The sequence below is a fragment of the Prinia subflava genome, chromosome 8, assembly GCF_021018805.1.
Source record: "Prinia subflava isolate CZ2003 ecotype Zambia chromosome 8, Cam_Psub_1.2, whole genome shotgun sequence".
In the NCBI taxonomy this organism is placed as follows: Eukaryota; Metazoa; Chordata; class Aves; order Passeriformes; family Cisticolidae; genus Prinia; species Prinia subflava.
In genome coordinates, this window is record NC_086254.1 from 10,586,838 (window position 1) to 10,613,085 (window position 26,248).

Sequence of the window (26,248 nt, forward strand, 5' to 3'; positions counted from 1 at the left end):
CTCCAGGGAGTTCTGCATGACCAGCAGGCAGAGCTGCATGCAGGGAGGAGGGGAGGGATGAGTGCATTTGCTCCTGATCAGACAGATCAGGTCAGTGGCAGCGCCAGGAGTGCAGCCCAGCTCTGCTCTCTTACTCATGTGATGCTTCTGGTGTTACCCTGAGGTTGGCCAGGAGAGCTGTGAGGAGTGCAAAAGCAGTGGCTGTACTCAGCAATATCCTGCCTCGAGCAGCGTGCTGTCCTCGTGACACTGCACGCTGGAATTGGATAACATAGGGCACACGCTTTCTGTATCGTTTCTTTTACATAATTTGTGATTTTTCATTTATAAATAGATGCTAAGCCCTCCTTTCCTTTCACTGTGGTTTTTGGAACAGATTCTGATACCTCCATGGCCTGCAGTTCCCTGCTTTATTCTGGATCATGTGCTACTTTTAGGGCATTTGCCTGTAATTAGTGTTCTATATAACTAAGCGTGGAGGTCTGGCTTTATAGAGTATGCTGATAGCTCATCCTTCTTCCAGGAAAAATAAATCTTGTCTGATGGGAGATCCTACACTAAAATAACAGATTACAGTCAGACTGCAGAGCTGAGCTGCTGGTTTACACACAGACCCATCAGGGCTGGCTGTACCAGTTCCAAAATCACTGTGCAATCTTGCCTCTGTCCCTAGGTGCTCCGCAGCCCTGAGGCGTGCCCAGGAATGGGGCAGGGTGGGGTGAGCCCGGGGCAGCAGCAGCAGGAACATCCCGCAGTGCCCTGGGAATTCCACAGGCATGGCTCACAAACAGCGCTGAGCTGTTTGCCTGGGGCTGGCTGTTGTGGTTGTGTATCAGAACACAAATCGTCATTGGCCCTTCCCTCGAGTGGCCTCTGCAAAGAGACGAGGTTTGGGTGATTTCTGTCTTCCTTCTCTTTTCCATGACATAGCTATTGCACAGTTTACAGGGAAGCTGTTTTTCATTTGTGTAGGCTGATTTTTGGCATACTGGGGGCTGTTGCGTCTACAAACTTCCTGCGGCCTCTTCTTTCTGTCTGTCCTGAGGGGCCCTTGCCCATCTACTCATCCCAGCCTGCCCAGTATCAGTGTCCCTAGAGGGGCAAAGCACCCGGAGAAGAAAGAAAATTTAAACCAAGCCCCGAGCAGGTGGGACAGCCCCTCCAAGCTCCTTTCTGCCATGGCAGCGAACAGGAGCGCTCTGTGGACAGGCTGCTGTGGGAAAGGGTGTGAGACAGGGAGAAAGCAGAAGGTCAGGCAGCCGGTGACACGTGTGTGCCCCTGCCTGTGGGGCAGCCCGGGGGATCCCTGCAGCCCGGGGGGGATCCCTGCTGCCCCGGGGGGATCCCTGCAGCCCGGGGGGGATCCCTGCAGCCCGGGGGGGATCCCTGCTGCCCCGGGGGGATCCCTGCAGCCCCGGGGGGATCCCTGCAGCCCCGGGGGGATCCCTGCTGCCCCGGGGGGATCCCTGTTGCCCCCGGGGGGATCCCTGCTGCCCTGGGGGGATCTCTGCTGCCCCAAGGGGATCCCCGCTGCCCTGCTCCAGAGCCAGGGGAGCTCAGGGCAGGGCACAGCCGAAGGACCAGTGCTGAGAGGGCAGGCAGCAGCAGCAGAGCCAGCAGCAGCCTGTGCCCGTCACACAGGGCCCAGCACATGGCACACGGCAGGGCCAGAGCCCCTGGCTGGGCTCTGCCTGGCACACAGCAGGAACAAGCAGCGTGGCAGCCACTGGGGCCCAGGCACTGCCCAGCCCACGGCCAGTCCTTCCCAGGGCTGGCCCTGTCCTGCTCTGCTCTGGCCAGAGGAAGCAGACAAGGGGTGGAAAAAAGGAAGTGCTGTCAGGCCCTTTGTGTAAAAAGAGGTACTGAGAACGAGTGATTGGGATTTCCAGTTCCTTGTGGGTCTGGTGCTCCAAAGCCGTGTTGGGAAGTTGTGGTGAAAAGGCTCCTCTGGTTTCAGCAGGTCAGAATGAGAATGCAAAGGGATGGCTGAGTTTCTAGGACATGGCAGTCCTGGATTGCCTCTCCTGGGATGGCAGTGCCTTGCATGGCTCTGGGCATTGCAGGAATTGGAATAATTTTGGTATTCACACACTTTTTGACAGATCTCAAACTGCATGGCACTGCTGTCAGAATTCAATATGTGGGCAGAGAAAAACTTGTTACACCTGATGGTTGTAAGGAATAGATTGCTCATAAAACATACTCTCAAACCAGCTTCATAGGAAAGCACTTCAGCTGCAAGGGGAGACACATTATAATGGTCAAAGAATCCATGTTTGTTTCTTTCCTTTACATTTTCAGTCTGTTCATGTCCCAAATGCTAAAATTTGTTGACTAAGAACATTTTGATTTATAAATCATGGATCAACTAACTTGCTTTGAGGCACTGTTTTGTTAGGAAGGTTTTGAAGCTTAAGCCTGCCTCATGGGAATGTGTGACACAGTGAACGATCTTTGGAGAGTATTTTCTTTTTGATAAGCAAACATAAGGCACAAATAATACTCCTTTTTGCTGTTTCATTCTTTTGTGCCTAAAGTGAAGAATTCTGTGTAGTGCATTTGCCGTGAGATGGTCAAGTGATAAAAGCTTTGGAATAAAACTTTAGAATAGAAGATGTGCAGCAATAATCTAATCCAACTGCCTGAATTTTTGAGCTGCTTTTAATGTTGATTTTGTAATAGAAATGCCCATCAGATAACAGGCCTCAGAGTCTTTGGGTGCTTTGGCTATTCCTGCCTCAGAACTGCTGTTGGTGGGGGTTTAGAGTGGGTCCTGCTGCTGCTAAAATGCTGAAGAGCAGAGGCGCTGGGTGTGAGGGAAATGCACCGCGTGGGTTTCCCTGAGAGCTCCTAGGAGGGTGCCACTTGTGTGTCATGCAAGAGCCCTGCTCAGGAGCCCTCGTCCCCTGTCCAGACACAGCCTGGGCAGGGTCGGCCGTGCCGAGGGAGCTCAGCGTTTGCTTTCTGGCTCCGCAGGTGAAGCTCATTGACTACATCCACCGGCAGCGGCAGTGCAAGCTGAGCGTGCCCCTGAGCGACCGCACCGCCGAGCTCAACAGCTACCCCCGCTTCACCGACTGGCTGGACATCGTCAACGTCCGCAAGGAGGTGGCGCAGGTGAGGAGCCCTCACACACACCCTGCTGGCCCTTCGGGGCACTCCAGCTGCCTCAGAGCCACGGCAGGGCTCCAGCCCTTGCTGCCTTTTGGATACCAACAGTGCTGTGCTGCACTGTGTTCTGTGGCCAGCGTTAGCCAGAACAGGGCCATTGTTACAATCTCACACACGCACACAGAGCTCAGTCCACTGACAGCTAAACAAGGCAGAAAAGGCCTTTTCTATTCTTTTTCCCATTTTTGCCACTGCAGGCCAGGTCACAGTGTTCTCATACAGTTTCCTTTGATCGTTAAACAACAAAAAATTTTCTTTGACCTCAGCAGGAATCTGCCTGGGTGAAAAACTCCACAAATTTCCATGGAACTTATTGTAGCTTGGTTCTGATGTAACTAAGTGGTCTCTGGTGAAACAGGATGGGTTCAGGACCAAGTTGTTCCTTTTATTTCCTACTGTTCATTTTGAATGTGACGCTGGTGTTGCCTTCCAGCCCAGTGAGGTTTTGGGTGGCACAGCCAAAGGTGCAGCAGTGACAATGAGAGGACAAAAGCAGCCTGTTGCCGTGGCCAAACTGCCAGGCTCCCAGCTAGTGCTGGTTTCTAAGGTTACGGGAATTGCCCGAGTCTAAAAGAATGTCTTTGTAGCTCTTTTATAAATCCTTTGTGATGCCTACAGAACGGAGAGGGGGAGCAGGGAAGAGGTGAAAAAAGGAGGGAGGAGGTGGACAGTTCAAATCTGCCACATCCTGCTAATTCAGGGAGCAGAGAGGGTTGAGACTGCCCTTCTGTATGTGTGGTCACTAAAAGGGGTGAACAAATTTGGGTTTGGTCTAAGGCAGAAAGAATTTTCCAGATCTTTATTATTTTGATTTGTGCTCTCTTGCTGCTCCCACCCAAGCAGTGTCCAATTGAATGAACTCTGTTCCTGCTGGGACAGAACTGTAAGAAGTGTACAAAGCACTGAAATTCCTCTGAGATTCCAAATTGTGGTTATCTTTTAAGGGTTCTGCATCTATTTCATGCAGCTATGGGCAGCTTCTGTATCACTTGTATTAGCTGGACAGCAGAACTGCAACACCCTGTGGGTCATTAAAATAATTTCTGAGTAGGCATGCTGGAACAGGCTGTGAGCTGGGGGAGTGGAAATAGCTGGGCTAATAAACTAAGTGCTCTGCTCTTGCATGATTTTTTTTTGGTCCTGTTATTTCACTGCTCAGAAAATAGCTGTGCAGCCACTGTTGGTGTTGGACACTGACATCAGCACAGTGCTGAGAGCTGTCTGGGATGAGTTACCTTTCAGAAATGTCTTGGGTATCATGGGATCATTCCTGCTGTTGTCTAGATTTCATACAGCATGTTGAACTGCATTTCAACTGAAAGCTTTCAAAATGGAAATCACTGACAGAAGGAGCTTTAATAGGTTAGGTATGACAAAATCTAGAGTGGTGTCCCACTTCATGCACACTGCCTCTGACAGGACGGGGAGGAGCCTTTGCAGGGAGGGTTGAGCAGGTCATGCTGTGGAAAGGGGGACCCTTGAGTGGTTCTGGCTCTGTGCTACTGGGAACAGCTTCCCATCTCTCAGATGCTGTTAGCTTGCTGTGAAATGGAAATAGCCACGCTGGGTTTTCTTCCTAAGGCTTCCAGAAAATGGTGCAGAGAGAGGGAAAATTGCACAAGTGTCACAAGGGCACATAGCCCTCTCCTCTTGTGCCTTTTAGGCTCTGAAACTGGTTGGAGAGGTTGCCAAGTACCTGTGGAGTCTTAGAAGAGCTGCCTCCGAGCCCTGCCCTGGGCACCTCTGAGAGCCAAACAGAACAGCAGGTCTGGCACAGGAGGAGTGCAGTGGAGAGCTCTCTGTGCCAGGACAAATCAGGAGAAAGGCCTGAGTCCATGGGGTTTTTGCTTTTTTAAATGGTTCTGATTCCCTGTGCATTTCTAGTGCTGCTGGAGGGATTTTCAAGCCTGTGCTAATCTGTGACATAACACCGTTGAAAAGCAGCCTAATAGCAGGAGTTCTCTAGCTCAGGGTGAGAAGAACAATGCTCTGTTTCTCTGTCTCCCCTCCCCTCCCCTCGCTCCCCCCAGTCCTCTCCCAAATAAAGCTGCCATGCAGGGAAGCACAGAAGCTCCCAGGCTCTCCTGTCAGAAATAGAGCAGCAGCTCCAATTTAGAGTATCTGCTGACTCCTCCACTCCTGAGTGAAGACTATTTTTGCCCAGTGACTTTCTCTAGACATTATGAAGCTCGAAAGCTCTGGTGATTATAATTGCTGGGCTCCTTTATTTCTTTGAAAACCTATATTTAAAAGGAGAATAATGACTGCTTGTAAAATCCTTTAGTTCTGGAAGAGATTATAGCAATAACAATGCAGTGTTTATGGCGTTGGGCAATGGCTAAAGCTGCCGAGAGCGCGGACGAGCCGGTGACGCTGCGCCGGGTGCGAGGGCTGGGCTGTGCCCCCCTCGCCGGCCTGCAGGTAGGTGGGCACTGCCATCCCCTGCTGGGATCCTGCTTGCTCTCCGGGAATACACAGTTCCGAGGGGTCAGGAAACTTGGAATCCCCACCCCAACCTGTGCTATTTCTGTGGCTTTGTTACTGTTCCTCTAATCAGCTGCCAGACAGATTTTTATCATAGAAAGTGGCAGCAGGCTCTGCTTTGGAGCTGGGCTAGTGTGGTGCTGTAACTTGCTTTTTAAGTATTTTTCTAGGGAATGCTGGAGTCCTTGTTTTTGCTTAGGAGTTCTAGAGATTGATTAATTCTAAGGACCAATTGTATGTGTAGTTTAATACCAAAAATGATGTATAAATGGTTAAATATGGTGGACTGAAAGTGAGCAAAGAGGTACTTGAACTGAGACCTAGAAAAGACAAGGCAAGGAGCCTTACAGACAGAAGATGTGTTTACGTTACGTAGTCATCTCAAGTGGGTAGAAGTTCTTCTGAAAATGGTCCTAGAAAAATACATTGATCTGGGTTGTCCTGCTTGCCTTGGGAGTTGGAGTCAGGAATTGGGAGGGGGGAGTGGGAGGGAAGGAAGATAAGAACAGAGTGCTGTCTTTACTCTTGAGCTGATGAAAGAAGTCTCTTGCAGAGCTATTTCCTGGGTTCTGAGCTTGGAGTATGTCTACCAAATAGAAGAGACTAAAAGAAATTCTGTTGGCTTACTTTGTTCAGCACAGAAAGTGATTTTCCCTGCCTTTATCATTGTGCTTCCCAGAAATGTGACTATTGTATTTGTCCCACATGTAATTTCCCACCATCTTAAAACCTAACTTAAGAACAGAGTCATCTTCTTATCATCTTCTGAAGCGTGTCTGGACCAGCCCTGCTGGATGTGGAGCAGGAGTGCCAGTCAGTCAAGCTTGGAAAGCTGTTTTTAGAGTGGGTAACTGTCATGCAAGGGAGGGACACATCCTGCCTCGGGGCCTGCAGGCCACGAGCAGGGCTGTGCCACCAGGGAGACGGGGAGCAGGTGGAACAGGGCTGTGGCTGGGGCTGCCTTGTGGCTGTTCCTTTTGGGAACGGATTTGAGTCCCAGTTGTGCCCTTGTACCCTTTTGTGGGATACCTCCTGCCTGCCTGTGAGGCCATCCCCAGTCAGCATTGGTGCCAAAGACCTGCAGAGCTGAGCAAGGCAGGGCAGTGCTGGGCACAGCGGGAGCAGAGCAGGAAGGGCTCGTGCCTTGAGCTGGAATTGTCTGCCAAGAGCCTCTGGGCTGCCCTGGTACTGCCCCTGTGAAATCCTCCTGCCAGGGGTGAGCCTGGGGCTGCTGCTGTGAGCCCATGGCAGAGGGCTCTGTGTGCACAGGGTGGCCCAGCTTGTGGCAGTTCTGTCACTGGAGGAATTGTGAAGGGTTTTGTGAGTGCATCCTCTGGCTGGGGGATAGAAGAGGCAGATCTGCTTATGCCTATCAGGTTTCCACAGCTGTATCCTCTCATCTTTTTCTGTCAGCATATCTGCATGAACAGGCCATGAGGACCGTGGCTGTTTGTTGGGGATTTCCATGGGTCTGGCAGCAGGAGCTCTGGCTGGCCCACCAGATAGCAGAGATCCTGGATGTGCTAATTGTGTGTATGCAAATTAACTCTGTCCTGTGGTCTTCCTTGAGCTAAAATTCCTTCACTCTTCTGGCTGAAGGCCCCTCCCCAGTGTAAACAGCTCTTGGAAAAGTCTCTACCTCTGCCAGGGCTCCCCTTCCCAGCCAAGGGCTCCAAGTGCCCCTTGCAGCCCAAGGGATCTGCAACTGCTACACCTGTCTGCCACAGCAGAGCAGTGACAGCAGCTCTCCTGTCCCCAGAGAGCCAGCAGGACAGAATGCCCTGAGCCTGTCAGCTCCTCTCCAGCCTCTGCTGAGAGGTGGAACAGTGAGGAGGGTGATGTTAGGTGAAACCATGGCCTGTTTATGCTCACAGCTTAATGCAAGCTGGAAATTTCAAGTGAGAGGCTTTCCAGAATGCCCATAAAGTCTCCAGGAATTTAATAATACAGCAATTTTTCAGTACCTTCATGGCTGGGCACCAGAAAAACAGTGCAAAATAACAACTAGCAGGCACAAGATGTTCTTAAGAGCATCCTTACATGCTTTGCTTAGAGCTATCAGTGGGAATTTAAGCACCTTATGTAATGGGCTTTCTCCTGTAGCATCTGCTGCTTCACAGGAGGATGATTGGAGAGGGAACGTATTGATTTAAGAGGAGACATTTGGGCCTTGACAACTGTCCAGCTTTACAGGAAGAGCTGTGGCTACTGGGTCGAGGAGCAGGTCAGGCTGATTTTGCAGAGTGCCTGCAGCAGTTTTAGCTACGTATGCTTATCTGCAGGGTGGAATCTTTACCAAAAATAACCCCTCCACTGTGTTAGGTACCAGCATTTTTGCCATGTTTCAGGGATTTAAGTTGGACACCAGACAAGATTAAAGACTGTTGTGAACTCTTCACCCTGACTAATTGAGACTGACCCTTGGAAGGCTCCTTGGATGCATTGGCACTCACTTTTCTCTCTTTAGACGTGCACCATGAAGTGCAGTCTGTGTCTGATAAGCAGGAGGGCTTTAGGGAAAAGTCCTCTTACCTGTTGTAGGGAGGAATAATTTCCTGCTTTGGACTTTTTAGCATCCCTTCTGCTGAGCAGTGCATGGTTTGGCTTTAGGTTGTGCTGGCAGTTATGAGGTGCTGAAGATTGAAAGCAGATTCTGTCTTTTCCTGCTTTTTCTCTCAGTTTTAAAATCTGACCTTATTAGTAGAGTACTGTCGGAATATCTTGCAGCTCTCTCTGTCAAGACGAGGTGTGCCCAGGGAGGTGGTGTTGAGCTTGGTCCTAATGCAAGCCTTTAATCTGCATTTTTAAAGCTGTTTTTTTTAAAAGCCTCAGCACCCACTGAAGAAGCAGGTAAAGAGAGGTCAGCTGGACCTCACCTCACACCTCACCTGAGGATTTCTCACCCTCAGTGGTGAAGAGTGGGAGTGACCCCTGTACAAGGGCCCAGAGCTGCACTGAGGGCTGGGGCCCTTCTCCCCCCACAACAGCTGAGCCAGGGCAGAACCTGTTTGAGAGCCACCCTGAACTAGTGACCCTCCTCACTGTCACACTGCCTGGGGGGTGACACACAGCCAAGGCAGAGCAGGCCAATCTTACAGGGATCAGGTTGACCAGTTTTATATTAAGCCACCACATATGTGCAGCACATGAGTGGCTGTTTAAAGAAAGCCTCTTACTTCCCCTCCCTCCCCCTCTTCGAAGGCTTATTTCTTTTGTCGCGTGTCATGGGGGCTGGCAGCAGGTTCAGAAAGTCTGAGCTCTCCCAGCTCAAGGTCACTGGGATTGTTTAAATATAATCTCCTTTTCTGTACTTTCTACTTTCCTATGACTTGCTGTTCTGTTTTTCTTAAGTTAAACTACTGAGCAGAAGAGGGGCTTGTGCTCTGTGTGTGGGTGCAGCCCCCTTGGGCAGGGTCTGTGTGAGAGCGGCTGGGGGCAGAGCTGGCCTTGTGGGGACCAGCACAGACCAGGCAGCTCTGGGCAGAGACAGACTGTGTCCTCCAAAGGGATGAGGCACAGGAAGAATGAATGCCCTGACACTTCTAAAGAGCTCAGTAGCTTGGCATCTTAAAAAAGTTGTTTTCTCTGCAACCTGGAAGCTTGAAGGTTGGTTCCTGCCACAGAACAGGCCCTGGAGAATACAGATCCCCAGCAGTGCTCCACCAGTCCCACCCCAGCTGGGCCTGCATTCCTGCTACCACTGGCTGTGGTGGGAAAGCTCTGCTCTCCCAAGGAAACCTGGGGTTCTTCCACTTCACCAGCTAACTTACAAACAGCTCTGACAAGTTCCTGGTTCCATGTGGGCAGGAAAGCTTGGGAAGTGAGGGGATCCTGGGCGATGGGACTGGGGAGCTCCTGCTGGGATCTGGAGTGATGCTCCTGCCTACAGCAAGGGCTATGCAGTCTGGGTTGTTTTCTTAGGGGGAAATGGTGAGAGTGAGGAAATGTCTCAAGATAATTCAAAAATGGCATCACCGTAATCCCACTTACTCTAACACCATGTGAAGTATGAAATAGGATAAATGTTTTTGTAAGACATTGGCTTTTCCTTGTGCTGAACGGGGCACCATTGGCTTCCCTGCTCCAGGAGCCCCTGGGCTGGGGTAAAAAGCTGTCTCCATGTCCCACTAAACCTTGATCCCTGTTTGCCCCTGTCTCCTTTAGAGTGCTGGTGTGCCCTGAGGCTGAGGGCCTGGTCCTGCATGGTGGAACAAAGCTGCTTCTGTGAGCTGCCAGGGAGAGGAATTCAGGGGGTGCTGGGGAAAGGACTGACTGTGAGAGAGACTCGGGGCAATTCTGGTGCTACCAGCCCAGCTCAGCTCTGTGAGCAAACTGTGCTGCCTTCATGCTGGGGTGTTGGAACCGTGGAAACATACTACAGCTCCAGCTCTGAGCACCTGGACCCCTGGGAGTTTTGTGTTTTGGAGTGTAACAGCAGGGCAGGAATCCCAGGAGATAGATTTTGCACTCTCTCTGTTCTTTCTGAATTTTATCCAAGTCATTCAGGAACAAGCTTTTGGGGGCAGTCTTATTCCTGCACCATGGTGGTGCAGATGTGCAGAGAAATGAATAATACCCAGCATCAGTTGTGATGTCTGTGCTTTCGCTATTCTGCAAAGATTAGTTACAGAAAAAGAAAAAAGAAAGAAAATAGACCCAAACTTCACTGAACTCTGGCTGTGCTCTGGTCCTGCTTTGTGCTTAGTGCTCATTTAAATCCCTGCCCCCTTGAGTCAGCTGTGTTTTGTGTTTCATCCAGTTGAGGACATGTGACAGAAGATGCAGGACGTGTTTCTTAGACTTCTGCCCTTTCTTAATGTATTCCTTTTCTTTGCTCCATGCCACAGTTACTAAAATTGGAAACCCTTTGTGCTGCCACCTACAAAGCTGCAAAGGTTGTGGCTGTTGAGCACTGTCACAGCTGAAAGTCCTGCCTCAGCTCTGAGAGCAGCAGTCCGGGTTAGGAAAGGTGCAATTGTTAAAGGACGTTCAACACATTCACGTTTGCATTGGAGGCACAAGGGGGGTTAAGGACTAGAGGATTTCAAGCTCTGTTTCACCAAGCAGCGAGACACTTTTGAGTTTCCCCTTCAAATAAAGTTCAAAGCCTTTTATATAGCTTGATTCCAGGAGTTGAAACTTTAGGATAAAAGCCAAATATTGTGAAATTTGTGATCTCATTGTGAGAATAGGCAACAGGGAGGTTTGTTTAGGCAGAACTTTTCAGGGAAATTCCTGGGTATCTGGGCTAAGTATCCTGGTTTTGTTTATTAACCACAATTGCTGCAGACTTACACTGGAAACATTTGAGTGGGGGAGGAGAGAGAGAACAGCTCAGTTCTGTGTCAGGAAATACCAGATCATTTTGTGCTTTCCAGGCTCTTGCATCTTTTGTGTCTGCCCAATCTGAACCTTATCACTGTGGGGCTTTGGTGTATTAAGATGTAGAAGGAGTTCTGCACAGATATCTCTCCAGGCAGGATACAAGTAAGGCTGGTTCTCTGATGAAGGAGTGACTGCTTGAGGAGGAGGCTGCTATCTTTGTCAAAACATTTCTTTTTTGTTCAAATAAAGAAGTAATTTTCTTCACTGTTTCTGCTGTTCAGTTCAGTACTGAAAAGCCAAACATCCTTATCTGACACTTTTTCAGGTTTTAAACCTGTTTTATTTCTGACTCTATTTTTAATGAAAAAGTTAAGCTTCACTAGTAGCTTTGGAAAAGTTTTCTGCAATGGGAGAAGAGCATTTCAATCCCCTGTAATGCTAAGTGGAATAGCAGAGGATGGCCAGTGCAGAGGTGCAGAGCACACTCACCCCCAGGGCAGAGAGCAGCTGTGGGCACTGCTGGCCCTGCCAGGAGTGAACCGTGAGACAGTGCCACTGCTGACAGGGCACGACAGGTGACACTCGTACACAGACAGTAACAGGAAGGGTCTCGTCTTGTTTTCCTGCAGAGAATACCCGAGGAGCTGACCCTGGATGCCTTACTAGAAATGAATGAGTCCAAGGTGAAAGAAACGATGAAGAGATGCGGAGCCCGAGATGAGGAGTGCTCCCGGCTCAACGGGGCCCTGAGCTGCCTGCGGAAGGTGACAGAGTCAGGTACAGACTGCCTTGTTCTCCCGTGGAATTGGTGTCCCAGCAGCCCAGCCCCAGCTGCTGCCTCCCACACACTGCTTGGGGATGTTCTGTGACCGCAGCAATGGCTCTGGGATGTGCACAGAGGTGCACTGATCAAACCTACCTAGAGCCGTCAGCTGGGTTTGGTTTGGACATCAGCTCAGATAAATAAATGGAAATAAATGTATGTAGAATCCATTCCTGCTCAGTAGACTATATCCTTATTAACCCTCCTGTTTGGAGTTGTGTCTAATGCTCCAGTTCCTTCTCCATGGGTCAGTACATATCCTTGACTTATTTAAATACAACCAGATTCCTTGTAGGTGATGCCTTCCCCAAATATTTCCAGCTCAGAGAGAAACCTTTCCCAAGCGCTTCCACAGGCACTGTAAAATCTGTTTGTACAAGAGCCTCTCCCAGCAGACTGGTACTCACATGCACCACATCTTTCTTTGTTATCAATCTGTCACTGAAAGGTGATGTTTCCTGTTGGTATTATGACAGTTCATCCATTTGCAAATTGTAAAGATTAGTTAATGGAAAAAGTCAGCAAACAGCTCAGTCTCATATTTCCTTTTTTCTAATCTTTCTTGTCCCAGGCTGTCAGATATTTCCCATCCACACTGTCTAAACCAGCCATTGCTCAGGAATCGTGGCATTGTCCTCTTAGAAAGCAATTGCATTTTTAAAAACCCAAGTGTATGTCTCTCAAAAGGTCAAGTCGGGCGCTGTGCTGAGTTTTCCCAGCTTGGGGCGGTGCCGAGGCTCAGGGGAGATCCCTGCCGGGTGAGACGGGCACCGCCAGCCCTGGCAGCGCCTCCGTGCCGGGCCGTCACTAACGCTGCTCCCTTGACAGGAGCGGAGCCGAGGGAGGACGTGCCCGTGGCCCTCCCCGAGCGCCGGGACAGCTCCTGCTCGCAGCCGGACCCCGCCTGGTCCCCGTGTGCCCCGGCCAAGGGCGGCCAGCAGCAGCCGCGCTCCGCGGCCCCGCCCTGCGAGCCGCCCTGCGCCTCGGTGGAGGCGCTGCTGGAGCCGCTGGTGCTGCCCGCGGCCGGCAGGCCCCGCACCCCGCACAGCATCACCGTCACGCCGCCGGCCACGCCGCAGCCCCGGCGCCGCCACCGCCTGAAGCCGCCGCGGACGCCGCCGCCCCCCTGCCGCAAGGTGTTCCAGCTGCTGCCCAGCTTCCCCACCCTCACCAGGAGCAAGTCCCACGAGTCCCAGCTGGGCAACAGGATCGACGAAGTTCCTCCGGCAAAGTAAGTTCCCTCCCCGACCGGGGCTGGGGCTCTCCCCGGCAAAGGCTGCCCTATGTAAGCAGGAAAATATTGGCAGTGCAGCAACCTCAGGGGCCTGTGCAAAGCCAGAGGTGTCTGTAAACCTGACAGCACATGCTGCAGGCAGTAGTTCCTGCTCTAGCAAAGTCACAGGAATATCAGTGCCTAAGAAAAGAATCTTTTCTTCTTTCTAGGTTCGGTAAGAGATTCTCACGGGTGTGCCTGCAGTGCTTTGCTGAGAGAGAAGACCATGTGCCTGTCAGCTCCCTGGTGCCATCCCTGGGCAGCCTCTGGAGGTTCTTCACGGGCCCTCCCACCCCAGAGCTTCTGCTGACTGAGCAGGAGCTTGGCCTGCCACAGAACCGCAGGGTTTTACTGGCTTGCACCTGTATTTTCTGAGATGACACAAGCACGGCAAAGGAATATTAATGTTTCAAGGGTTAAAGCCAGGGGTGCTTATCTGTGACCTCAGCTGGCACGAAGCCTCTTGGGACAGGAATTCCACATCTAACCATTGAGTGGGTTTGGACAGCAGTGCCCAGAGTCTCTGCCATGAGGTTAAGCTGTGTGCAGCTTTCTGAGGAAGCTGCAGCATGTGCTGGAATTTGGGGTGTTCCTCTGTGCTGAGGAGTCTGTTCATGTGGGTGAGGGCTGGCAGGAGCAGGGACGGGTTTCTTTAGGGCCACTGGGAGTTCCAGCCAGCCTGAGCTGTGTCCCAAATACCACCTGCAACCTTGAAAGCTAATGGAGAGAGATGGAGCAACTTGGAAAGTGTCCAAAAGTATCCAAGTATTTGAAAGAACTATGAAAGTCCAAATAAGAATAAGGATATTATAGCACTGCATATATAGCTAATGCCCTTTAAAACAAAAATCTCAGGAATTACTTTCAGAAATAGAAAGACTGTAAAATTAAAATGCCAGCAGAAATCTGAGCATTTCCCTGGGGGAATGAGATAATTGGTGCAATAAATGAAAAAGGCATTAGAATAAATTCAAACAGAAATGAAGGATTTTGGTGCTTCTCTTCATCTGGACCTATTGGCTGGGTTGAAGTCTGCAGTGGGCTTTGGTGAGTCCCAGACAACCCCAGACTGGTTGATATTCATTTGAACCCTTCAGTGAGGATTTGACCACCTGACCCGATGTTAACAGGCCTCTCTGCTGCTGTGCTGGGATTGTTTGGATGGCCACACCAGACCAGCAGCGTGGATTCCTTGGAGAAGCAGCAAGCCATCCCAGCCTTTGCCAAAGGCTGAGGATCACAGATGCCTTCAGAAGCTCCCCTGGACTAATGATAAAAAAGACTGTGGTGCCATCTATGGTCAAGTGAGGAGACTGGCTCTGAGCCAGCCCTGCTGCTGTGCACATCGGGGATTGCCTCAGATGTGCAGTATTTCTGTAGATTTAGTTCAGGAAATATGCCAGAATTCTGAGTATTGGAGAGTTTTCAGGATTTACGTGCTCTAACCACTGGCCTCCTGGATTGGCATTTGGAAGTTTAGATGTCCCTTTCAGCACTTAGCAGCTACTGAAGGGAGCTCACATGTATGTTTGTATTCTGGGTCATGCTGGCCCTGTCTAGAAAACTGAGACAATTTTCAGTGGAATAGAATATCCTGAAATCTACTGACACTGCAGGAAAACTGTGTGGTAAATCAATTGGGAGTAAAGCAATTAGGAGCAAAGTCTGACTTTCCACTTTAAGAATGGCTTAGACCTGACGAGATGGACTTCTGTAATCCCTAAATGTAAAACATGATGATTTATCCAATCCTATGGAAACAAATACGAGAGCAACTTCACAGGGGGCAGACCAATGTGAGCTGTGAGACGTGATGGTGGAGGTGCAGACCTGGGGCAGTGACTGCCAGGTGTCTGGGCAGGGTGGTGAGCACAGGTGAGCATTGCTCCCCTAACCCTGCTCTTGTTCTCCACCAGAGCTGTCCCAGGGGTCCCCGCAGACGGTGCGACGAGACTTTGGCCTGGCTGTGACTCACAGGTGAGCGCCCCGGGCAGCCCCGCGCTGGCACAGGCTCGGAGATGCCTTTGTGTCAAATGCTCATTTTCCCTTGGGCACCAGCTAACATCAGTTCTCCCCTTCCTGTCTCTGTTAGGTTCTCTACAAAGTCCTGGTTGTCTCAGATCTGCCAAGTGTGCCAGAAGAGCATGATGTTCGGGGTGAAGTGTAAGTACTGCAGGTGAGCACACGGGGATGGTCTCCTCCAGAACAGCCTGGAACCGGACTCACCACAGCCTGCAGTAGCTCCTGTCTCTTGAGCTGATGCACTTCTAGCAGTGGCATCGTTCCTTCAGTCCTGACCTGGCAGAGAGATGCTCTGGCACAACTCACACTTGACCTGGCAGCCTGACACATGAATGAACCAAATTTGCTTCCCTGCCACAGACTTCCTACCTCATCCTGGGCAAATCTTGTAGTGGGAGCTGGATCCCTAACAGCAGCCAGGATATTAATTTTTGCATGTCTCAGGCTTGTTAGTCTAGAGCACTGAGATTTTACTATTTCACTGTTTCTGGCTGAGAGTCGGTGAAAGTAAATCTGTTAAAAATAAATGGGATGCTAAGATATGTGTGTGGCTTTCATTAGCCTAATGACACACATAATAGGATTCTCCATCCGAATGCCTGCTGCTCTGGGGCTGAGCATTCCAGAACTCCTTCTGAGATTAGCATAAGAATTACAAATTAAGGCTAGGCTTCCTCTTTTTGGTAAAGAACAAGTTGCTATTTAACATGTAATGGTTATCTTTCAGATTGAAATGTCACAACAAATGTACTAAAGAGGCACCTGCTTGTAGAATATCCTTCCTTCCCAGTAAGTAATTTTCTACAAATTCTTGGCATTTCAATGTAATTGATGGTATGGAAAGAATAAAGTGTCATTAAAGCTGTTTTTCTCCCTTCTCCAACCTGTTTTTAGTAACAAAAATACGAAGAACAGAGTCTGTCCCATCTGATATCAATAATCCAGTAGACAGACCCACAGAACCCCAGTTTGGAACTCTCCCCAAGGCACTAACTAAAAAGGTACGAGGTGTCCCTGGGCAGCTGCAGTGGGGAGAGGCTGGATCTCACCGGTTGGAGCCAAAATGGCTCCTTGAGCTTTCACCTTGCAGGACTTGGACATGTGACATTTTCTCCCTGTAAAACAGGGGTTGTGCAGAGCTCCAGGTGCTTACTCAGAAAAGCAATGCCAAGATCAAGCGTGGGAACAACTTCCCTCTGTCTGTTGTCAGCAGACACCGAGGGGAGCTCCTCCTTTGTCGGTATTGTTTTCTCACGAGTGACTTCCCCTGCTTTGCAGGAGCACCCACCAGCAATAAACCACCTGGACTCCAGCAGTAACCCTTCCTCTACAACCTCATCCACTCCATCTTCTCCAGCACCTTTCCAGTCTTCCAACCCTCCCAGTGCGACGCCGCCCCCAAACCCGTCCCCCATGGGCCAGAGGGACGGGCGCTTCAACTTCCCAGGTAAACTCCTCTGTGGCAGGACACTGCAAGGAGAGGCTCACCAGGCATTCAGCGGGGTTGTAGCTTCCTCAATACATGGTTGTGCCTTAAACAAGGTGTAAAAGTGTACCTTTCTATCTGATAAAATGAAAATGTCTTTCTTAGAAGTTTTTAAAGGGTTTCAACAAGATACCTTTGTAGGAAACAGATTATTGAGGAATGCTTCTCCTTTTCCTTTTTGGAAAAGGACTGAAGAAAAAGCTATTTTTCCTCTTCCTTTCCCCTTTGTGTTGTACATGCTGCCTGCAATGTGTGCTCCCCAGGGGCTTTCAGTCAGGAGGGAGGCACTTGCTGGGGCAGGCTGTAAAAATGAGAACTGGAAGGAATTACTTTACCAGACCCTTCCAAAATACAACCCACAATCAACACCCAATTTTAAACCACTGTCAGGCATGGCTGTTGGAAAGTTTACCCTTCGTGCCCTATGGATTGTGAGCCCCAGTGTGCAGCTTTAACCAGAGCTGAGAAAGGCAAGAATCTCTGACAAGGGCAAAGATCTGAAGAGTGAGAATAAATGGAATTCCTTTGACCTGAACTGAAGTCACATGGGGCTCAGTAGCTGCTACAGCTGCCTTCAGTGCTGCTGAATTTTGCATCAGCTTCTGACCCATGAACTCAAGTTGCTGTTTGAGCCTGCTAAAAAGGACCAGAGGCAGTTCAGTGCAAGGATTCCACTGCAGCTACTTTGCATTGGGACAAACTGCTCAGATTCACTGAAAAAATAAAAAAGGCAGATGGTTCATGAGCTTCAGGTTCCTTTGGGGCACCACTGCAAAGCTGAGACATGAGAGCACATCCCACGTGCCTTGCACATTCTTGGACTGTCCCTTTGTTCCTGCCTGGGGGTCCAGGTGTGGTGTTTGCCCACCAGGCTGTTTGAGGGAGGTGGCACGGCTTGTGTTTGATACCTGTCAGGGCCCTCCCAAAGTGCATGTGCTGAAATTCCCCCAGCAGACTGATAATCCACTAATCTGCTGCCAGCAGTGACCTGGGACTAATTCATTGAATGCACATGAGGCACTCACTGATGATCCTCTAATTTGTTTGTATTGTTTTGTTTTGTTTTTTAATCCTGGTATTTTTTTTTGCTGTTCCTTTTTCACAAAACCCCAATTAATTAAAAAGCTGCCTACTACCTTCAGCATAGACAACAGTTTATCTTCCCAGGTGAGTTGATTGTTATAATTCTACTAACCACCTTCTACTGCCAAAACATAACTTGTTTGTAAACCTCTGCATGCTGCCCAAGAAAAATCATTCTGCTTTAAAAAAGCTGTCTAAAGCAATCCAGCCTTTCTCTTATCCCAGTGTGTACTCAGGCCTCTCTCCCCTTAATCTGAGGTAGTGACATGATTTATGTATTGAGATGGAACTTTGAATATTTAGCTGTAGAATATTCATTTCCTGCTGTGAGATTCTGTCCACATCCATGTGTTTCCTTTCTAAAGACTCACTTTTATGGCTCTGTGCCTGGCCCAAAGGACTTTACAGATAGGTAGGGGAGGTGGAAGAGGACTGGGCTCAGCCAACATGCAGGCATAGGAGAGATGAGCATAGTTTTAAATCAGTAAAAGTATAAAATCACTTTGTGGTCAAGTTTATAATTGCTAAATAAGAAGTGAATAGTTGCTATTGCAATGTTAAAACTTGCAGTCTATAGGAGATTGAAGGTAAAAGGTGTATCATAACTGTTTCTACTTTCCCAGAAATTCCCAGTCCTGCACAAACAGCACAGCTTCCAGAAACTGCTGCAGACACTAAGTAAGTGGAGTTTTAAATCCTTTCATTTGCACAGCATTTACCTGGTAATCCTCAGGTCAGCCCAGAAGTGCTGTGTTATGGCCAAAACCAGATTTAACACCTGGGAATTCCCAGGGCAGCTTTAGTCAGTGAGGGTGATGCTGGTGCTCCCAGTTTTATAAAGCTGAATATGACACTTAACTCTAAATGGCACACGAAGGAGTCCAAGCCTTTAATGTCTTGTTCTGGTTGTGTGAAGGGTCAGATGAAAGAGAAGTTGGAGTTTTGTAACCCGAAGGGCAAGGCACACTGAGCTGCAAGCAAACAGCTCTTTCAGGATCCCCATTGCAGGGCATGGAAAAGCTTCCAGCCTGCATTGCCAGCTGCTCCTCTGCAGGAGTTTCAGGGGCAGGAATGGGAGTATCTATTCCTGGAACACAGTGTAATAACAGAGCCATGCCACTGCCAAATCAATTCCTGCCACTTAATTATCAACAATCACTTCCAAGTCTTTGTCCCTCATTTGCCAAAGTGAGCTCAGAGTCCCTCTCTCTTACACGGAGCAGGAATTGTATTTTTCTCTGACCTCGTGTAACTGTCAGGATCTGTTCTGTGTTGGCTCCATTGCTCCCCTGATGGCAGCACAGCCCCGTTCCCAGTGATGCCAAACGTTTCACTGCTTGTGTTGCAGCGCTGCCGCGCAGCCGGGCCCGGGCGGAGCGGCGCGGGAAGCACAGGTGGGTTTGCTGCTTTGCCCCGAGGGCTCTGAGCAGCCCGTGCTGCCCTGCCCCCCTCGAGGGACCCCCAGCACACCTTCCCTTCCCTCCCTTGCTGTGGGCAGGCGGAGGAGCCCGAGGCGAGTAAATCGGAGCCCGAGGACGACGAGGATGAGGTGGAGGATCTGCCCAGCCGGCGGCCGCACCTGCAGGGGATGATCTACCGCAAACCCAGCCAGACCAGCGTGTACCTGCAGGAGTGGGACATCCCCTTCGAGCAGATCCAGCTGGGGGACCCCATCGGACAGGGCCGCTGGGGCAAGGTCTACAAGGGCAAGTGGCACGGGGAGGTGGCCATCAGGCTGCTGGAGATCGATGGCAACAACCAGGATCACCTCAAGCTCTTCAAGAAGGAGGTGATGAACTACAGGCAGACCCGGCATGAGAACGTGGTGCTCTTCATGGGAGCCTGCATGAACCCCCCTCACCTGGCAATCATTACCAGGTAAGGAGAGAACTTCCTGTTAGTTCCACTAGATACGGATTGTAGAGCTAGCTAATACTGCTCTCATATACAAACATCTCCTGTAGCTTCTGCAAAGGAAGGACGCTCCACTCCTTTGTGAGAGACCCCAAGATCTCCCTGGACATCAACAAAACCAGGCAAATAGCACAGGAGATCATTAAGGTAAGGGCTCGTTATGCCAAGGGAGCCACTGGTTACAAGGATTACAACTAATCCTTGACCCTGGAGATAGAAGAGGAAATGTGTTAGAAGCTAGCAGAGTGTGCTTGGAAATAATAAAAACCCAAAAACATTCCCATCTCTGCTGTGTTTCCCAGGGCATGGGGTATCTCCACGCAAAGGGGATTGTACATAAGGATCTGAAATCCAAAAATGTCTTCTATGACAATGGGAAAGTTGTGATCACCGACTTTGGATTATTTGGAATTTCGGGTGTGGTTCAGGAAGGAAGGTAAGTGGAGGTTTCAGTGCTTGGTTCCACTGCTAGAATGACAAATGATCAAACAGGAAAACATTTCCTGCAGTGCACAAGAAGTGTCCATTGACTTAGTACACACTCAGTTTGCATTGTGCATGTTTGCGTTGTTTTCCTTTTGAGCAGAGTTCTTCCTACAGTTGCAGCAGCACAGCTAGAGAGTTTGGATTAAGAGTCAGAGCACAGAACAAACAAGACCTTAAGCCCAGGAAGGACCTCTGAGAGTCAGGCTGACACGTGCCTATTTGTTAACATGGCAAGAAAATTAGAAACAAACATGAGCACAAAGATTGGAGTAAATAAAGCCAAAGCATCAGGTGCAGCACAGATATGGCCTCCACACCCATGTTTTAGTCCTGCTTCTTTCTTTTGGACTCAGGAGGGAGAATGAACTGAAGCTGCCTCATGACTGGTTGTGCTACCTGGCCCCTGAGATTGTCCGTGAGATGGCCCCAGGGAAAGATGAAGACAAGCTGCCTTTCTCCAAAGCTGCAGATATCTATGCCTTTGGGTAAGAAAGGAACACCCACGAGTACCAGGAGAGCTTGCTCAGTGAGGCTGGCTACTGGCCTGAGCCTTCCAGTCACTGCTCCCCTTCTCTCAGACTCAAGATTCCAGCTGGGACACATTTTCCTCACCTATTCCAAAAGTCATGGGTGGCCGGGGTTGTCTGCACAGCCTTAGGCACCCCCAGAGCTCAGCTGGAGCAGTGCCAGCGCTGGGTATTTTGTCCCTCAGGGGCAGGCAGAGGCTGACAGGTCTGTTGGCATTGCAGGACCGTGTGGTACGAGCTGCAGGCGCGGGAGTGGCCGTTCAAGACCCAGCCCGCAGAGGCTCTCATCTGGCAGATCGGCAGCGGCGAGGGAGTGAGACAAGTGCTCGCCACGGTCAGCCTGGGCAAAGAAGTCAATGTAAGTACCTCAGCTCAGGAGCCCTCGGGCAGCTGGGTGTCAGGGAGGGAGGGGCTGCTTCAAGAGATTTGTTACACTCATAACTCGAAGGAGAAGGGCCAGGAAAGAGAACAGATGAGAACGAGAGGCCACATTAGGCTGTGCCCATAACTGTGGTGCAGAAATGAACATCCAGCACAGCACACCCTTGGATTCTGACAGTGTCCAGCCCTCTGTGAGCAGTTTCTGCCTGGGCTCACACACGTCCCAGTGCTCAGACAGTTTTCTGGTCTGCACAGTTGACCCATGAACTGAGCTAATGAAATCCTCTGCAGGAAATCCTCTCGGCCTGCTGGGCCTTCGACCTCAGCGAGAGGCCCAGCTTCACTGTCCTCATGGAAATGCTTGAAAAGCTGCCAAAACTGAACCGCCGCCTCTCCCACCCAGGGCACTTCTGGAAGTCTGCTGAGTGAGTACCTGCTGCTGGTCACAGCACTGACGCCGTGCAATTTGCTAACTGATCATTTCTGAGCTTTATTTGCTTTCCTGGGGCTGCCACACCTGACAGGGTGGGAGCACTGCTCCTTTGCTTCTGTGGTTCCTGGGAATTATGTGACTAAGCCATGAGCCTCAGACATCTTATTTCCTACTTCACCATGATCACCTCCCTGCAGCAGCTGACTGATCCCCCTGTTTGGTGTCAGAGTATCCACAGGAGCATTGGGAAGGGCCCACACTGACCCCAAAGTGGTCAGAACTTGCCCTGTGATGGTAATGGCAGGTACTGCCTGAGGAAGGGAAGGACCCAAGAACAGGCCACTGTTTCCCTCTGAAGCAGTTCAGACTGGATGGGTTTGAGGCCACAGACACATCTGTGCCCAGTGCACATTCACCATGTCCTTGGTTTATCTTCTTTTGTCTCCTGAACTGCCCGTAATTACTTTCTCTTTGTTCTGATGTTTAACCCACTCCTTCCCTTCCTATAATTCTTCACCCTTTTCTTGCAACACTTGATCAGAACCACCCAAAACCCTTGACACAGGAACTGTTGTGGCAGTTTGGTCTCTGCTGGGTGTGGGGGCTCTGGAGTTTTGGTTGAAAGTTTTGCCACTTCTCCTGTGGAATTTCCCCCTCGTTTGTACTGGATCCCTGACACACCAGTGATGTCCAACACCTTTACACTGCAGAAAGCTTCCCCCAGCCTCAGCCTCAGCCAAAGAACATGCACTGAGCACTGGAGCTCCCCCCAGCCTCACCCAGATCCTTTCACACGTTGCACTAACCCCTACTGCAGCCTGGTCAAAGCTGTACAGTGTAGTTCTCAAGGGCTTGCCTAAATAACTGAAAACTAACTCTCATGGTGTCTTTTTCCCTTCCCTCCCCTATTTCTTTGTAGGTTGTAGCTACTGGTGCAATAACGGCTCCACCTTGCATGCTTCCATGTGTCGTATCCTAACCGGCAACTTGGACAATCACCTTCCATTAAAAAAGCAAAAACAAACCACGAAATTAACCCATGGACATAACCAACACTTTATCCGAGTTCTTCTCTCTGCCTTCCGCTTGGTGTGGGCTGTGGCTTCAATAACCACTCCTGTCTGCGAGACTCCCTGGCTGACAGCGCGCTCCTCTGCCCGGGGCGCTGCAGCAGCTGTGACTCCTCCCGGGAAGGGCGCAGGGACCTGCTCTGGCTCACCAGGTGCACACCAGGGGCAGGGCAGGGCTCCTGCCTGCAGCTCAGGGCTGTCCCCACACCGCTGCGCCTCGTGCGTGTCCTGCCAGGCCCCCGAGCCCCTCTGGGGCCGTGTCCTCAGTGCTGGAGCTCTGGGACTGACAGGGACACTGCCACAGCACTTCACTGCAAACCAGCAGGAGCTGAGGTCAGGCCCACAGCCAGCTCTGGGGCCAGGGTCAGTTTGGTCAGGGCCGGTTGCTGAGTGGAAGGAAGGATGGTCTTTGCTCCACTTGGAGCAGCGCACGGTCCTTTGCCCACTGAGAACCAGGCCGGGGCAGGGGCTGGGCCAGCATCCAGAGCAGGCCCACGTGGATCAGCTGGGATCAGCTACAAAGCTGTGTAAGAGAGAAGGAAAGCAAGAGCATCCTTCAGCTCCTCCCCTTGCAGAGTTAGTGCTTGGAATGTTATCTTTTGCTTCTGTTTACATCCCTGCTCAGCAGAATTACTCAATGTAGGGCATTGGCAGAGTCACAGCTACTACAGCAAACATGTGCCTTCTAGAAAAGGTCTTTTTTCCCTGGTTGGGAGGGGAGAGGACAGGGTCTGGGGAGAACACACACCAAGGGGCTTTCTGCTGTCTGAGGACCATTCCCTGAGCCTCCTCAGGAAAGCTCTGAGCTGAAAGTGCCGGCTCTGCCAGCAGTGTGGGAGCAAGGGGAGAGATACCTTCGTGTGTCTGTAGAGCCTGGGGGAGGAACAAATGGGTTTGGGTTTGTTCTGTTGGGGTTTCTTAACCTATTCATGTACCTTGTCAGAACTCTCTCTTACAAAGAAAATTCTGTCAGTTTTTCCTTCCCTTCTACTTCAAGGGAAGCAAGTGCCCACTGAAAACCAGTGTCAGGCTTCTACCCACGGTAGAGACCTGGGAAAACTTCCTGCTCCTCCCCTTGGGCAAATCAGATTGTACAGTTTCTTTCCACTGGTGAGGTTTGCATGAATAACTTCATGTGTTTGCTGCTGAATTACCTGAGCATCTCTTGGGTGACCTGAAGTAAGGCCAGAGCAGAACCAAACTCTTTTCAGCCCCTCTGATAGGGCGGTAGCTTGGTGAGATGAATCATCAGTAACTGTTTCCCCCTCCCTTCTCCTCTCCCTCCCCACTCTTTGCAGCATTAACAGTAGCAAAGTTGTCCTGCGTTTTGAAAGATTTGGCTTGGGAATCCTGGAACCGAGTAACCCAAAGCTCTAGCGCGGTGTCATTGTGACCATGCTGGCTGCCTGCTCCCACACAGCACCAGAAACCCTCCCTGGCTCCTCCACGCCGAGGCTGGGGTGGCCCCACTGAAGACCATCAGCTCAGCCCTGTGTCCTGCCTGAGCACCAGCAGTTATTTAAACAATGTTTACATGATATTTTGTGTGAACTATATTTTTTTAAACATAATAAACAGTGACTCAAGTTGAACTACAGCCATTCACAACTAGCACTGAGAAAGAGAAGAGCTGTTCCTGGTTGCTCCTTGTGTCCGTGGTCAGTAGGGGCAGAGCAGCCTCGAAGCTCCTGCGAGGCGCTGGCCTTGCAGAGGTCAGTTCTGTCCCGAGGGCAGAGCCCAGCCTGCTGCACTGCGCCTTGCCAGACCACCCTTTGTTTCAGCAGGGCTGCTCCAGCTCTGGGGCACCCTGAATTCGGCTATAAAAGAACAGAGCTGCTGCAGGGGGAGTGTCTGGCCATGCGGGCTGGCTCAGGTAATGACTCAAGTGCTCTTCTCCACAGAACTCACACTAAAACCTGCTCCTTCTCATACAGCCCCAGAGGAATTAAGAATTACTGGCCTTAAAAAATAAACTCAAGACTTCTCACAGCTCTGCACAGGGACCAAATTCTTCTTTTGAAGTTCAGGCACAAGTTCGAGTGCAGGGAAAGGCAGGAGAGAGGGGACAAGGGACAAGCTGTCCCTACGTAATGCATTAACTGAGGCCTTGATGCACAGAGCTTCAGAGCCCCTGCACACACACACAGAGCTGCCATTGCCTACAGTTGGCCATGTTTGAGCTTCTATGTTCTCTGTTTGAAAAATGTAGGACTACAGCAGTTGCTTTAAGGAAAAACCCTTTAAGAATGACAGAAATCTTGTATCCAAGAAGGCAATATCTGGGCCTGGAGGTTCTGCCTGACCCTGACAGCTCAAACTTGATTCAGAGGTTAGTTTTAAAACCAAAACCCACCCCGTCCTGCAGTGCACAGTGTGGAGGTTATGGAGGTGACCACACTGAGGTGACAGATGCATCATCCCCCTTTGAATCAGTCACAGGCCCTGTTACCAGAGGCTCCTCTTTCCCCACCATCATCCCCACAGCTCAGGGGTGAGCTCCTGGTCCTCTGTGAGCAGGCAAAGCACAGCCCTCAGTTTGGCTGCCTTGTGTGAGGAACTAAGTGGCACAAAACCTGAGTTCTGTTGGTCAGGGAGCCTCAGTCCTGTGTGCAAGTCAGTTGTAGCCTCTTACAAGTGTTGACAAAGACTTTTGAAATGTGTCTCAGATCTAGAAGAGAAATGGGTTTGGCATGGCCAGGCACTGCAGTGCTGTCCTGATCTCCTGTCCCCTCAGCCTCTGCAGGGCTCTGCTGTTCTCACTAACAGTGTGCCAGCAGCCTGAAGCAAAAGTTGTTTTCCCCCAAGTGCTGCCTAATTAAGAGCAGCACAACACAAAGCCAAAGCAGGGAAAAAAGGTGCTGCCCTTGAGAGGAACCCTGCGTGGGCTTCCTGCCTGTGGGAGGGAAGGGCAGGAGCTGCTGCCGGATGCAGACTGGCCCTTGGCTCAGTCCGTGTTGAGGGCAGCAGCGGCCTCAGGGGGCTCACTCAGATTTTGGGTGCATAAAGCAGGCCCTGAGAGCTGGGACACCCAGAATGTTGTGTGTGGGATCAGAGGCCCGGCTGCAAGCACAGACTGACCCTTTGTCCCTCCCGTGCCGGGCAGGGCCTGTCTGGGAGCCCTGCGTGTCCTGCGGGGTCAGGGTGAGCCCCAGGGGAACTCACCCTGCTCCGGTCCGGGCACAGGGGCTCGTTCACAGCCTGCCCTTGCCGGGGAGATCGGGACTGAGTCCGGCCTGGCCCAGGCGCTGTGTGGGACACCCGGGAACTGCCCCTGAGCACCGAGCCCATCCTGGGGCAGTGCAGCCCGGAGACTCCGGCAGTGTCCGCGGGCAGCGGGGGCACGGGCCCGGCGGGGCGCGGGGCTGTCCCGGCCCGCACACCACGGACAGCCCCGGGCTGTGTTTGGCACACGCCCCGCCCCAGCCCGTCCCGGTGGAGCTGTCAATGTGACAATGCTGTGCAATGCTGCTACAGGAGCCACACGTCAGTAGTGAATGTAAGTGGTCGTAACATGGTGAACATGGACACGTTTTCTTTTCAAATGTGATGTAAACTTTGTACAGTACAAATTTTTTTTTATATTTTCTATGAACTGAGTGTCTTCCAGAACCGCTATTAAATTAATTACAAATTGTTAGAATTAACAACAGTTTCTGTATTAGTTTATGCAACCGGCAAAAAAAAGGAAAAAAAAAAGAGTGCACTCTATGCTAATGGAATTCTGGATATGTAGGAATCTTTTCAGTGAATAAATCTTTGGTCTGGATAAA

General features: G+C 50.6%; 1 protein-coding gene across 1 annotated transcript in view; it reads left to right on the plus strand.

Annotated features, from left to right (window-relative positions):
* The window catches only part of KSR1 (kinase suppressor of ras 1), a 47,952-nt gene extending 21,704 nt beyond the window's left edge, over positions 1–26,248 (plus strand). Inside the window, exons 2-20 of the mRNA XM_063402930.1 lie at positions 2,977–3,117; positions 11,610–11,757; positions 12,632–13,034; positions 13,247–13,251; positions 14,993–15,053; positions 15,169–15,252; positions 15,826–15,887; positions 15,993–16,099; positions 16,377–16,545; positions 17,710–17,751; positions 18,291–18,345; positions 19,016–19,061; positions 19,166–19,545; positions 19,632–19,728; positions 19,884–20,017; positions 20,421–20,552; positions 20,817–20,952; positions 21,267–21,400; positions 23,777–26,248. Coding sequence (XP_063259000.1) covers positions 2,977–3,117; positions 11,610–11,757; positions 12,632–13,034; positions 13,247–13,251; positions 14,993–15,053; positions 15,169–15,252; positions 15,826–15,887; positions 15,993–16,099; positions 16,377–16,545; positions 17,710–17,751; positions 18,291–18,345; positions 19,016–19,061; positions 19,166–19,545; positions 19,632–19,728; positions 19,884–20,017; positions 20,421–20,552; positions 20,817–20,952; positions 21,267–21,400; positions 23,777–23,855 — 2,415 coding nt within the window. The 3' untranslated portion in view covers positions 23,856–26,248. The remainder of the gene's footprint in view (positions 1–2,976; positions 3,118–11,609; positions 11,758–12,631; positions 13,035–13,246; positions 13,252–14,992; positions 15,054–15,168; positions 15,253–15,825; positions 15,888–15,992; positions 16,100–16,376; positions 16,546–17,709; positions 17,752–18,290; positions 18,346–19,015; positions 19,062–19,165; positions 19,546–19,631; positions 19,729–19,883; positions 20,018–20,420; positions 20,553–20,816; positions 20,953–21,266; positions 21,401–23,776) is intronic.